The sequence below is a fragment of the Arthroderma uncinatum genome, assembly GCF_011692745.1.
Source record: "Arthroderma uncinatum strain CBS 119779 chromosome Unknown scaffold5, whole genome shotgun sequence".
NCBI lineage: Eukaryota > Fungi > Ascomycota > Eurotiomycetes > Onygenales > Arthrodermataceae > Arthroderma > Arthroderma uncinatum.
The window spans coordinates 653,762-665,867 of record NW_022983867.1 but is presented as its reverse complement, the minus strand read 5'-3'; the positions used below and the strand labels follow the sequence as shown (position 1 = coordinate 665,867).

Here is a 12,106-nt window from a genome sequence, read left to right as displayed (position 1 = left end):
TTCACTTGATATTAGCCCAGATTGGCTCTTGTTCGACGAAAGACTTCCAAGTAGTGGGTTTCTCGTCAAGAAGCTGTAAGCTCACGTTAGCGACTCTCCAGTTGACAGTGTGTTGTAAAAGGCTATCACTTACCGTGAGGCTCTCCTCAAGGCTTGCACCCCCATAATAACCATATAGGTATAGCAGCTGCATGTTCTGAAGCATCTCTTCCTGGGCTTCCTCTGACATTCCATTCATACCCAAGAACCCCTTAAACGTCTGGTCAGGAATCTGGATAGCAGCACCTCCCTTGCCATCCTGTGGTTTGGCAGCCTGGAAGTCCGCGATAATCTGATCGGGAGTATAGTAATCTGTAGCACCATAGATTTGCTTGCCAAGCACTTTCTCACGGTTAAGCAAGATGGCCTTGACGAATTTCCCCGTATCGCGATCGGCGTCGAAAAGGGGGAATGGGGCATTGTTTGGAACCGGGTTACTGAGGTTATACACTCCTCCCATGTTGTTCAGTGCCTGACCGGGGATATTGGACATGTAAAATCCGGGAAGGAAAAAGGTGGCAGGGACGCCAATTTTGCGAATGTATTCTTCCACGGCAGCTTTGGAGTCAAAGTGAGAGACTCCGGTGAGTTTTCCGCCAGAGACTGAGGGCCTGTTAGCTTATTCTCTATGCTTGAGACTAGTATATTTGGATGATGTACCTTTAGTAACATTTAACAAGCTACTCCAGATCAAATGTTGAACATTATTCGCCTGTAGAAAAAGGGGTGAGTATGGTACATAGATGGTCCAAGGGAGATAGATTTCCAAGAAGATACTTACTTTGGCTGCATCAGCGATATTCTTTCCCTGTTGGATTTCTGTCTCGGCCTTCCCAGTCTCCCAGAAATTGGTGACAGCAAAAACGGCATATGCGCCCTTAAGAGCTTCGGTGACAGACTCTTTACTGTTGAGATCGGCCTAGATGTAGGATTAGCCCAGATTCGATACCGGTGGACAGCTATACATAGAGAGCAATTGAAGCTGCACACGAAGAAGAGGACCAACCTTGACACACTCAACGCCTCTTTTAGCCAGAGCCTGAGCAGATGGCTTAGATGGATCTCTAGTGATTCCACGGATAGAGAACTGCGACGCAGCCTTCTCGTCACCAAGGACGGAGTTGATAACTGAACCACCCTGCTTTCCGGTAGCTCCAAACACGACGAGGAGTTTCTTGTCGGCCATTTCGCTCGTTATAAGAGTTCTTGCTATAGAATGAAGTCTGGCTGTTTTGGTTGTCCGTAGAATAATAGCTTAGCTGTAGAATAGATGTTTGGAGGGGTGATGAAGTGCTTGTGTTTCCGGTGATGTCATTTAGCTATTTCCTTGAATTTCAACCCGGACGGAGGGCTTTATATGCATCATCCAGAGCCCTAAGCTGCGAATGCAAGAGAGCGACATTATTAATCGCGTTCGTCTTCTTCTCCGCAAAGTATCGAAGCTCGCTCTTCACGGTCCTCCGAGCATGGCAAAGTATCGCAAAGCTAGGGTAAGCATGAATCATGCAAGAAGAATTCCCCCATATAAATCTGCACCAAGATCCACTTGGACCGGGATGTAGCGACTAGATTATTTTATTCTACAGCGATTGGCTCGCTCTTTCGCTGGTGAAGGCCGAAGGCGAATATCCAGAACATTCACTTTGATATCGGAGATCCTAAGAATATATTTCTATCCATTACTGAACTTGTTCAACGTTGATAGAAACACAGATATATATTTATCGACTATTAATATTTAATATATGCACGTAGAATCAATCCCATGCCCATGCTTCGCATCCGCATTTAGTCAATCCATCTTATCTCATGCCGCCGTATAAGGTGTATACATACAAAAAGTAATCCCGAAACACAGTAGACCAGCCAACTTCCTCAATAAGAATGAATAATAATAGAAAAAGGTCACAGTGCAATGCAGGGTAAATAAAGGCAAAAGCAAAAAGCATAAAAAAAAGGGTTGGCTCAAAAGAGTGCACGTAATAGATCGGTAGAAAGGCAATGAAAAAAAAGTAGTATCCCCTTTTTCCAGGTGGACGAGAAGTTTCCCATACGCATCGTGATAATACACAAGGCCAACGGACAGAAGACCGTGGCCTAGAACAGAAGTTAAAAGAATAAGGGTTGCCAATAGAATTAAACATTTATCCAGCATGTCATTGTCTGGGTTCTTGTGGGTAAATATTATGATGGCCTGATCCAGACGGTGGTGGAGGGCCACCTGATCCGTGACGAGGTCGTAGATGTTGTTGGTGAGGGTTATTTCCTTGACCAGAGGGGTGAAGAGGGTGAGAGGACGCATTCGAATATGACAAGCCACTGCCAGAGCCGCTCTGCGGATGATGTTGACCCAAGTTGGAGGGTGGGGTGTAGGATCTGCCCATGTTCATGCTCGGGTGGGTAGGGGCATTGGAACCTGGCATTGGCCCGCCACGAGGCATGCCTTGGGAATGAGAGGTGACCTGTTGAGGGGTCATATGTGGGCTGTGGCTAAAGGGTGAGCTGCTCCGCTGGCTTAGCGAGAGGGAAGATTGGTGCTGGTGATGTTGATGCGGCTGTGGCTGATGATGCGAACGCTGATGGTGTTGGTGTTGGTGTTGGTGCTGGTGCTGATGCTGATGATGCTGGTGCTGGTGTTGGTGCTGGTGGTGAGCCTGCTGTTCCTGTTGTTGCATCACAGATTGTGAGGGATGGCGGGAAGAAGACGCCGGTATCTGCTGAATATGTGAAGCATACTGCGGTCCATTACCCCCTTGCATTCCGTGCTGGTGGGTTTGAGATATCAGGTGCGATGGACCGGGTTGATGCTGGCTCTGTGAAGGTTTCTGATGGCTGCCTCCTGGCTGATTATACCCGGACATCTGGCTCACATGCGGATTCATGCCGCTGGGGCCCGACTGCATGGGAGAGTCAGAGCGTCGCTGCGAAACCTTGCTGCCGTATGGTGCATTGTGTCGCTGGACAGGGGACCGTGTGTGCGGATGGGTTTGAATATGCCGCGTGCTTGGCGATTCGCGGCCTGCTGGACCTAAATGCGGCTGTTGGCCTCGATCCTGTAAACCCTGCACTGGTGGCTGCTGCAGACCCTGGTGGGCATATGGTTGCCGCTGGGGCGGCTGTTGAGCTGCCGGCTGAGGCTGGTCAGACATGTGTTGGATGCCAGACATGGGGTGAGACGAGTGGGATCCAGAGCCAGAGTATCCATGGCTATAGCTAGGTAGTCGAGAAACCGAAGGATTCGATACAGGAGTCGAATGTGATGATTGCTGTTGTTCACGAGGATCAAACCTTGCCATCCAATCGTGGGTAGTAGAGCCCCTGGTGGACGTAGATGGGATATCAGCATACTGCCCGCTGGTTCCAGACTGCACTTGAGCTTGCTGCTGCTGTTGTTGTTGCTGCTGTTGCTGCTGCGGCGGCTGGGGTGGCTGCTGTTGAGACGGCCCTGGGTAATACGGCTGTTGCCTTTGATAATGAAGCTGATCCTCAGGATGAGCCGGCTGAGACGAGGTCGAATGACGGCCTTGATAAACAGGCCGCGAAGGCGAAGGCGGACCAGCAGCTACCGACGGCGTCGTCTGCTCACTTGCGAAGCGTTTTCGCGGCTGAGGCTCTTCTGGCTCATCGTTAAGGATATTCATGATATTAGAACGTTTCGCAGGAACGTGACGTGGGGGCTCTGGTGCGGCTGATGCGGTAGCTATCCTCGGTCGACCATGGTCTGTAGGCGGGGTAAGAGTTGGACCTTGTCGTCCTACAGACGCTGGATGGCCTGGCGGCAGGTACCCCGATGGCCCCATTGGTGCGGGCCGTTCCATGGCGGCAATACCGGCTGGATCAGTGTCGAGCTTAATATGCCTTTGAGCGGGAGAGGTAGCGGCAGAGGAGGGGATCGTGCGGCTTGAGCGACGAGAGTGTGACCTCGACGCCGAAGTATTGCGTACGCTGCCCGGCGGCTGCAGGTATGAACCTTGGGGGAATGTGGGTGGCTGCGAGAGCGGAGCGTAGCGTGGGATCTCGCCTAGGTCTTGGATCTGGGGCACAGCGTTTGGGTTTTGTCGCTGTAGCGTCTGTAGTGGCATACCGGGTGGTGCTTGGCCAGACAACGAATGCGGCATTGGCTTCACGTCTTGCTCTTGCATGTGGGCAGCGATATTAACATGAGATCCAGAAGGACGGCCGTCTCTCCATTCATCAGTGAAATATCCCATCCGAGGACCCTGCTGGTTTCGATGGGACGGAGGCAATTGTGAGGTGCTGACGGAGCGTTGGTGGAGCTCATCACTGGTGGTAGCGAGGTTGGGCTGACTTGCAGGAGCCTGGACCAGGGGGTATAGTTTTGGTTGGGACCGTTCTTTCTCCATACCCTGACGTGGTTGTAGCACAGCCGGTGCAGGTGGCATATTGATACCAGACGGCTTGCCCTTGGGCGCTAGCGTCCTGTCCATCACGTCCGCGTTGTCCATATTGGGCGCCAAAGCTCGTGGCGCAACCGACGAAGGCGTAGCTTCATACCGTCGTTTCGAGCTAACACTTGGAATCGGGAGGGGTCCAGTAGGTTCGCCGCGAATTTTCTTGGCTTCTGCAATCAATGCAGCTTCTTCTAGCTCTGTTTTTCCGGAATCAACACGGCGCTGGAAGTAGTTTTTGACCTATATAAAATATTTGTTAGTAGTCGGGTTCCACGCCAAGAACAATTAGAAAGAAGAATTGCATACCATCGTAGGCGTCTTTGTCTTCATGAATTGCGAGATAGCGTCGAAATCTTTCCCAAAATGCGCTACTAGCTCTGGGAAATCCCTCTGCTCAGGTACAGACCAATAACTGGTAGGCTGCAGTGAGCCATATCCACCCTCTCCCAACCCTTTCGCATCTGCATCCGCAGCCTCCTGGCCTTGCTGCAGCTGCTGCAGCTGCTGCTGTTCCTTGTTCCGCACCCCTCTGACAGGCTTCGTGCGTACCGCGGCCTCTTCAGGCGGCCTCTCCATCTCGTCCTTGGTCTTCACCATCGCGTCCATGACGCTCTCAACTTGGCCTTCCGTCTCCGGCTTCGGCAGGGGAGCGACGGCGGGGACGGTATTTGCGCACGAAGCAGCAGCAGCGGTAGTAGTAGTGGTAGACGTCCCAGTTTCGGCTCTCGCACCGCCTTGTTGACCGCCTCCTCTTCCTCTCCGACCACCACGGCCGCCACCCCCGCCACGTCCTGGCCTTCTACCGGGACCCCTCTCGGAAGGTTGATCGCTAGAATCTTTTCCAGCTCCGCGCTTCCCAGACGCTGGGGTTGGCGTGTTGCTCTCTGTATCAGCGTTAGAGTCACCGAACGTTGGCGCAGCCGCACGTCTCGGCCGACCCGTATCCGTAACCACTGGTGTCTCGGTATCGTCCGCATCGTAGGCAGGTCGGATGCCCAGGTCAGCCATGAGAGCGTTGGATTTGGGAGCCCTTGCTGTTTTCCTTGCTCGTCCTTTCCGTGTCCACTTCTTATTAAGCTTGGCTTTGTACTTGATGTCTTCCTTGGTAGAATAGTAATGCATCACGCACTGTTGGAACGTACGGCCAGGCAGTAGCTCAGCTATCTTGCCCCATTTCTTAGGGTGGGCCATGAAAGCGTCGGTGAAGGCCTTGTGCTCTTCGGGCGTAAAGTCGTTGGGCGGAGGGTGGAAGGCAAAAACAGTAAAAGCGTCCGCGGGATCAACGATTTGATTTGTATCTTGGAAGAGGCTGGCTTTCTTCTGATACTCGTCTAGCATGTCTGGAATACGTGCTTCGCGGGTCATGTCTGGGTTTACGGTAGCTTCTTGGTCGCGACGACGTTCCGATTCCTCTTGCGCAGTGATTGCCGATGCCTTAAGGGCAAGCTGGAAGTCGAGCTCGCTATTCAGCTTGTAGCCGCGTCTTCCTTCGATTATAGGGACGGTCGTAGTAACCGCCAGTGGAGGAGGAGGGGTCGACGATGATCGTGAGTCTGCCTTTCTTTCCTGTTCTTTCTTCCTATCCATCTCACGGACCTTCAACCTCCACGTTTTGTAGTGCCGTGCATACTGTTCGCGAAGGCTAGCATGCTGTTTGGCAATCTCACTCCGCTGCTTGATAATATCCTCCAACAACGAGTCCTTGATGCGATCATGAAGCTTGAAATTCTCCTGCAGAGTCTCCATGTCTGAAAACGGAGTAGGAGGCCCAGACGGTAAGAACGGCAACGAATCAACCGCCTTTGGTTCAATGGCTGGAATAGCCACCGCCGTGCCGTTGGAGGTCGCTACATGTCGAGATTCTTCGGCGAGCTCAATCTCCTCAGCTTCCTTGCCCGATAGCGGGATGATGGCAGTCGGCTTATCGGCACTTTCAACTTCAATAGCTGCACCGGGCTGATCAAGGTACGCTGGCGCAGCACCATCAGCGATCATCGCCAGCATCTGAACCCTAAGAAGCAGGTCGACAACAACCGGGTCTTGAAGTATGGGAGGCGGGATTTCCGACTTGAGAACCTGCATTTCCTTCTCGAAACGTATTTCTGATTGATTGAAGTCTTCTTCGTCAAGGGCATCATCGTCGGATTGTTGGTCACTGGATTCATCAAAGAGAATGGGGATTTGCTCCTCTGGTTCTTCCTGCGTTTTAGGTGTTTCTTTGGTTTCCTGGACTTCTGGAGCGTCAAGCATCGTCGTATCGTTATCGGCATCCCGAGTCCGCTTGTCTGGTTCCTCGGATGGTGAGGGCTCGCGTTCATTTTCGTCCACTTCCTCACGATCCTGTATCAGTTTGCTCGATGGTTTAGCAACGTCCTTTTCTTTCTCCTCCTCCTTCTCTTCTCCGTTTGCTGGTGTAATGGGAAGTTTCACTTCTTCTTCCACATTGCCACTACCGTTATGCACTTCCTCAGGCGCAAACGGGCTTTCAAGTGTAAGTCTCCTGTTCCCCTCATCCCAAAGCTCCCTCTTACTCGGTGGTGAATTGGTGGCCGATAGCCTTCGATTCACATATCCTGGTCTAACCCACTGATTACTACCCTTGGTTCCCGGTCGCTGGCCACTTGGGCGTTGTTGTTGCGCCCTTGGGCCAGTAGGGATGGAGGCAGGTTGGATATTTGGAGACAGTGAAGTAAGCGATTGAGGTGGTGGCGGTGACTTGTGTTGTGTTGGCTGCGGTTGAGTAGGGAGAGACGACGCACGAGTAGATGATCCGGTATGGCTGGGTCCTGTGAAGCCGGCAGTCGATGATGCAAAGAGATCTGGTTCCTGCTCCGTGGTGGAGAGAGCGCGGACATCCCTGGGTTTACCTGGCTGAGGAACCGACTCTTGGGTAGTGATGCGGTCGAGCGAGGGGACGGGATGGCTGTGATCAAGCATGTAACTAGGCTGAACTACTGGCGATGCCGTTGGTGGTCGACTTGAGCGAAGGGAGACATCAGTTTTACTCCGGTCTGAACGTTGTTGGGCGTCTATCCTATCAGCCCTCGGAGCGGTAGGGGGCTTAATTGGAGTGGAAGGAAATAGATCAGGGCGCTCCTTTGGTACATCTGGCTGTTGTGAGGCGGATGTTTGAGTTAGCTTCCTCAGAGGCTCATTGGCAGGCACTTCCGTAGACGCAGCGCTAGCACCAGAGAGTGAGCCAAATGCAGGTACCTCGGGAGCAGCAGGGGAAGGCGAGAACTGTGGCGTAGGCCGTTCAGAGGGAAGATCCGGCTGAACAGGCGTAGATTGTACATGCGTAGGCGTACGGATAGGGGTAACATGCTCTATCTTCTCTGATGGCCTCCTTGACTCTCTGGGTGTGGAAGACGTACTACTCGCTTTCCGAGGAGCAGCAGCCTCTTCTTCAACACCAGCACCGGAAGCACCGAGAGATAGTAGAGTAGGCGTCTGTGATACTGCCGATGACGGATTGCCCGACTGAACCGTGGGTGTCTTGGTATCGATCCGCGCTAGTGGCCGGTCCTTTTTCCATGGTTCAGCACGCTCGAACCGGTCCCTATCGTCACGCTGTGACCATCTATCGTCATCACGTCGATCGAACCGGTCTCTCCTATCGACATCTCGGTCGATCATACGCTCTCTGTCTCGATCTCGGTCGCGCGGGTCACGGTTTCGTTCTCTGTCGCGATCTATCCGAGATTCCCTCCAGCCATCACGAGACCGGCTCCGGCCTCTGAACAAGTCTCTTTCATCCAGTGGCATGCCTCTACCTCTTCCCCTATCTCGGTCTCCACGCCCACGACCTCGCATGGATCCCCCGCGCATGGGTGGAATGTCTGACAGCGCGGTGTTAAGTGTGATCGGTCCATCTCTAGAATTCCTTCGTAGACGCGGTATATCCAGCTCTCTGGGCCCGTTATCCCTCGAATCTCTAAAGTCTCTCATGGGAGGTGACCGTGACCGTCCTCGACCAAACCCCATACGACCGTGGCCATCTCGCGAGTCAAAGCCCCGGTCCCTACGCGGCCAATCCCGATCTCCTCCATCTCCCCGTCGAGGCGGCGGGCCATCTCTCAGGTCCCGCGGATCTCCTCGATCCCTATCCCTATCTCTAAAGTCGTTACGGCCCGGGAATCCTCTCCCCCTGGGGCCGGATGGAAGAAAATGACCGCCCCGCGAAGAGTCGATCAGGGCCTTGGGGCCGCGGGGAGGATCCCGCCCCAGCGGCGTAGAGTTAGCGTCTTCGTTCCCCCTGGGCCCTGAGGGTATATGTGACGGTCCATGAGGCGGCGGAGGGCCCCTATCCCCATATCTAGGCGGTGGTGGTGAGCGATCCCGTGGCGGGAATCGTGAAGCCATAGACACGTGACAGCATCAAAATGTTCCAGAATAACGTTTAACCACGTGACTTCCCGATTCGACGCAGGCAACGAAAGCGCAACGCGCAATGCGACGGGCGAAAAGATAAAAGGGCCTTCACCAGATAGTTTGCAGCGTCCGCAGGGCCTTAGACGAGGCGTGAATAGGTGCAGGCAGACAGGCTCAGGGTCACCTGGACGGTCATAGAGATGTCAACTAAGCCAGATGAGCAAGATGCGCGGTGTTGGATCTTGAAGTCAGGTAGGCGTCCTTTCATTACAGGGATTCCGGGAGTCCAATTTCCGTGCGGACAAGGCGGATTCACACACACAGCTGCTGTCGATGACTGTGAAACGGAAGTGACAGCGATATCTACCCCGTACTCTAGCAGCGATTGCGATACTGGCGGTGGAAAGGGCCAGACCAATAAGAAGGGAAGTGGTAAAAATGGATTTGAAGGAGTGAATAGAAAGATAAACAAAACAGAAAAAGAAAACGAAGGTAAACCGGGTTGTTCAGCACGTCAAGCGAGGAGAAGAGGGCGCGTTGGAGTTGCGCAAGGCCAGTCTTAATTCCCGTTTGAGGCTGTGAAGGACAAGTTGAGGCGAATCCCGAGCGGAATCTGGGATAACAGATTCTCCAGGGCAGTCAGAAGTCCGGTTCCATGGACGGGCGAGTCGAGCAGCGGTAGCAGCCAGCCCAGGTGAGCCAGCGTCGAAGAGTCAGTGTAAGTTCGTTGACCTGTCGAGGAGTTTTGCAGAGACCGAAGATGGAAAATTCGAGGATGGAAGCATAATTAGCGGGCTTGCGGTGTTTTAGAACGTCCATCTCGCGCGCGGGCATGGCGTTGGGTCACGTGGACGATCCCTCCAGATCTCCAGGTCGCATCGACCACGAATAACAAATATAACAACAGACAGCAACGAGCGAATCGCGACAGACCCCCTCGACCAACCGTATACCATCCTCTACCACCTCGACCAACCGTCTACCATCCTCTACATCCTCTATATCCGTCTACCCTCGTCTGCCTATCCTCCGTCCATCCTCTGTCGTCGCGTCGGCCTGTGGAGTGCTCGCTACCTGCTGTGGCCCTCCTAGCGCCGCAACGACTGGCAGGACCTGTTGGCATTCACACATCCCGTCACTGTGGACCCGGGCTAGCGCTGCTCAGGAGTCGCCCCCCTGACGCCCTGATTGGCCGCCCATTTCAAGGAACGCAGGGATGTTCGCATGTTCTCGAGCAGGACAGCTTCGTGCGCTGCACTCTGGCGTCGCACCACCAAGCCCTTGAAACCCATAGCCTGGCGGCCACAGGACTCTCCTCGCCGCCACACGCCCCATTCGCTGCCCACACCGTCCGCCTGCAGCTTATCCTCAACCTACGCTCGATCACGGCCTTCGTATTCTCAACCTTCACCATGGTCCAGACATTGACACGTGATATGCAATCTTAAAGATGATCTAAGCGAGATGATGTAATCTTTAAGATGACATAATATTGAAGATTAGCTAAGCGAACAAACTTCCACTTTCTTTTCCTTGGTGGGATGGAAAGACAAGGCACATTGTACGAGCCATCGGGAGGACAGTCGACGGGCCACAGGATCGACGCAGCACAAGTGGATAACGTTGGTGACACTCTGTCCAGGACGTCGAGAGTGGGGGATCATGAATGGACATGAAATAGCAACTTTACGATTAGCATGACCTCCGAAGAACTCGCGCCAGAGGGCGCCAAAGCGGCCGTCCTGGTCCCTTCAGAGGCCATTCCCGAAGGTGCCAAACAGGTCAAAGGTCTTGATTTTGATCAGTATGCCGATCGAGACATCACGGCCGCAGAACTGGTCGAGAATATGGCAACCATGGGTTTCCAGGCTAGTTCCGTGGCCGAAGCAGCCCGGGTTATCAATGACATGGTAATTACCTGATTTGTCACATCTTTCTATGGTATCACTCTAACGGCCATTATAGAGAGCCTGGCGTGACCCGGAAACAGGCGACAAGACTACGATCTTCCTCGGCTACACCTCCAACCTGGTCTCCTCCGGCCTTCGCGAAACAATCCGTTACCTCGTTCAGCACAAGCACGTCTCTGCCATCGTCACCACGGCCGGCGGCATCGAGGAAGACTTTATCAAATGCCTCGCCCCCACCTATCTCGGCAGCTTCTCCTCTCCCGGAGCCGGCCTACGCTCCAAAGGCCTCAACCGCATAGGCAACCTCGTCGTCCCCAACAGCAACTACTGCGCCTTTGAAGACTGGGTAGTTCCCATCCTCGATACCCTGCTGGCCGAACAAGAAGCGTCCAAGTCGACGGATACACCACTCCACTGGACGCCCAGCAAGATCATCGCCCGTCTAGGCAAGGAAATCAACAACCCATCTTCCATATACTACTGGGCCTGGAAGAACTCGATACCGGTCTTCTGCCCCGCCCTCACCGACGGCAGTCTCGGCGACATGATGTACTTCCACACATTCCGGTCCTTCCCTGACCAGCTTCGCGTTGACATCGTCGAGGATGTACGGGCCATTAACACGCTGAGTGTCCGTGCCAAGAGAGCGGGCATGATTATCCTCGGTGGCGGCGTGGTCAAGCACCACATCGCCAATGCATGTCTCATGCGCAACGGCGCCGAGAGCGCGGTATACATCAACACCGGCCAGGAGTTTGACGGCAGCGATGCAGGAGCTAGGCCCGACGAGGCTGTTAGTTGGGGCAAAATAAAAGCTAATGCAGATAGTGTGAAGGTGTACGCTGAAGCGACGGTGGTATTCCCACTGATTGTCGCCGCTACTTTTGCAAGAAAGGAGCACGACTGAACTGCTTCATCCAGACTATACTATACTATCCATCCGTCGAATACCGCCGCATGAGCCTCATGTGGAACCATGCATGTTCCGCCGTGGAAGTACATATCCCATCCCGGGACGAGTGCGCATACCTAAGTAGCAGGTCTACATGCATCAGGCTGGGTCCGTCCGGACTAGATAGACAACCGTACACCAATAGCACCATGCCAGCACATGCAGAACCGTCGTACATATCATCATCACATTGATAAAATACTTTTCTCTCTCTTGACGATCTTGCGTCTACATGCCATGATTCGACTGTGGGGCAATGAGGCTGCAGTGTATGCAGGCGTTTTCGTCCAGGCAACCACCCTGTCGAGAGCAGATGTGAGGCTGAAGCCAGGCGAACACTTTGACTCATGGTGGCGGTCACCCCTGTCTATGCAAGTTGGCGAATCATCTCTGGCCTGTAGTCATACACTGCTGTAGTATAG

At 53.5% G+C, this 12,106-nt stretch overlaps 4 protein-coding genes across 4 annotated transcripts; 2 read left to right on the top strand and 2 right to left on the bottom strand.

Annotated features, from left to right (window-relative positions):
* Window position 1: 1 nt before the first annotated feature.
* Window positions 2-1,225, bottom strand: GIQ15_06596 (NmrA family transcriptional regulator; the record flags this gene model as incomplete). Its single annotated transcript, XM_033554013.1, has 5 exons — window positions 2-73; window positions 134-642; window positions 700-751; window positions 821-958; window positions 1,046-1,225. 5 exons carry the CDS (start codon window positions 1,223-1,225, stop codon window positions 2-4), a joined length of 951 nt encoding a protein of 316 aa, XP_033403528.1.
* Window positions 1,226-1,424: 199 nt separating this feature from the next.
* Window positions 1,425-3,256, top strand: GIQ15_06595 (uncharacterized protein; the record flags this gene model as incomplete). The annotated part of the gene is made up of 3 exons (XM_033554012.1): window positions 1,425-1,529; window positions 2,192-2,401; window positions 2,720-3,256. The coding sequence occupies 3 exons, from the start codon at window positions 1,425-1,427 to the stop codon at window positions 3,254-3,256; spliced, it is 852 nt and encodes a 283-aa protein (XP_033403527.1).
* A 269-nt stretch (window positions 3,257-3,525) lies between these two features.
* On the bottom strand, window positions 3,526-8,813 carry GIQ15_06594 (MYB DNA-binding domain protein; the record flags this gene model as incomplete). Its single annotated transcript, XM_033554011.1, has 3 exons — window positions 3,526-3,539; window positions 3,596-4,691; window positions 4,758-8,813. The coding sequence occupies 3 exons, from the start codon at window positions 8,811-8,813 to the stop codon at window positions 3,526-3,528; spliced, it is 5,166 nt and encodes a 1,721-aa protein (XP_033403526.1).
* Window positions 8,814-10,519: 1,706 nt separating this feature from the next.
* GIQ15_06593 (deoxyhypusine synthase) lies at window positions 10,520-11,639 on the top strand (the record flags this gene model as incomplete). The annotated part of the gene is made up of 2 exons (XM_033554010.1): window positions 10,520-10,732; window positions 10,788-11,639. 2 exons carry the CDS (start codon window positions 10,520-10,522, stop codon window positions 11,637-11,639), a joined length of 1,065 nt encoding a protein of 354 aa, XP_033403525.1.
* Between the last annotated feature and the right edge of the window lie 467 nt (window positions 11,640-12,106).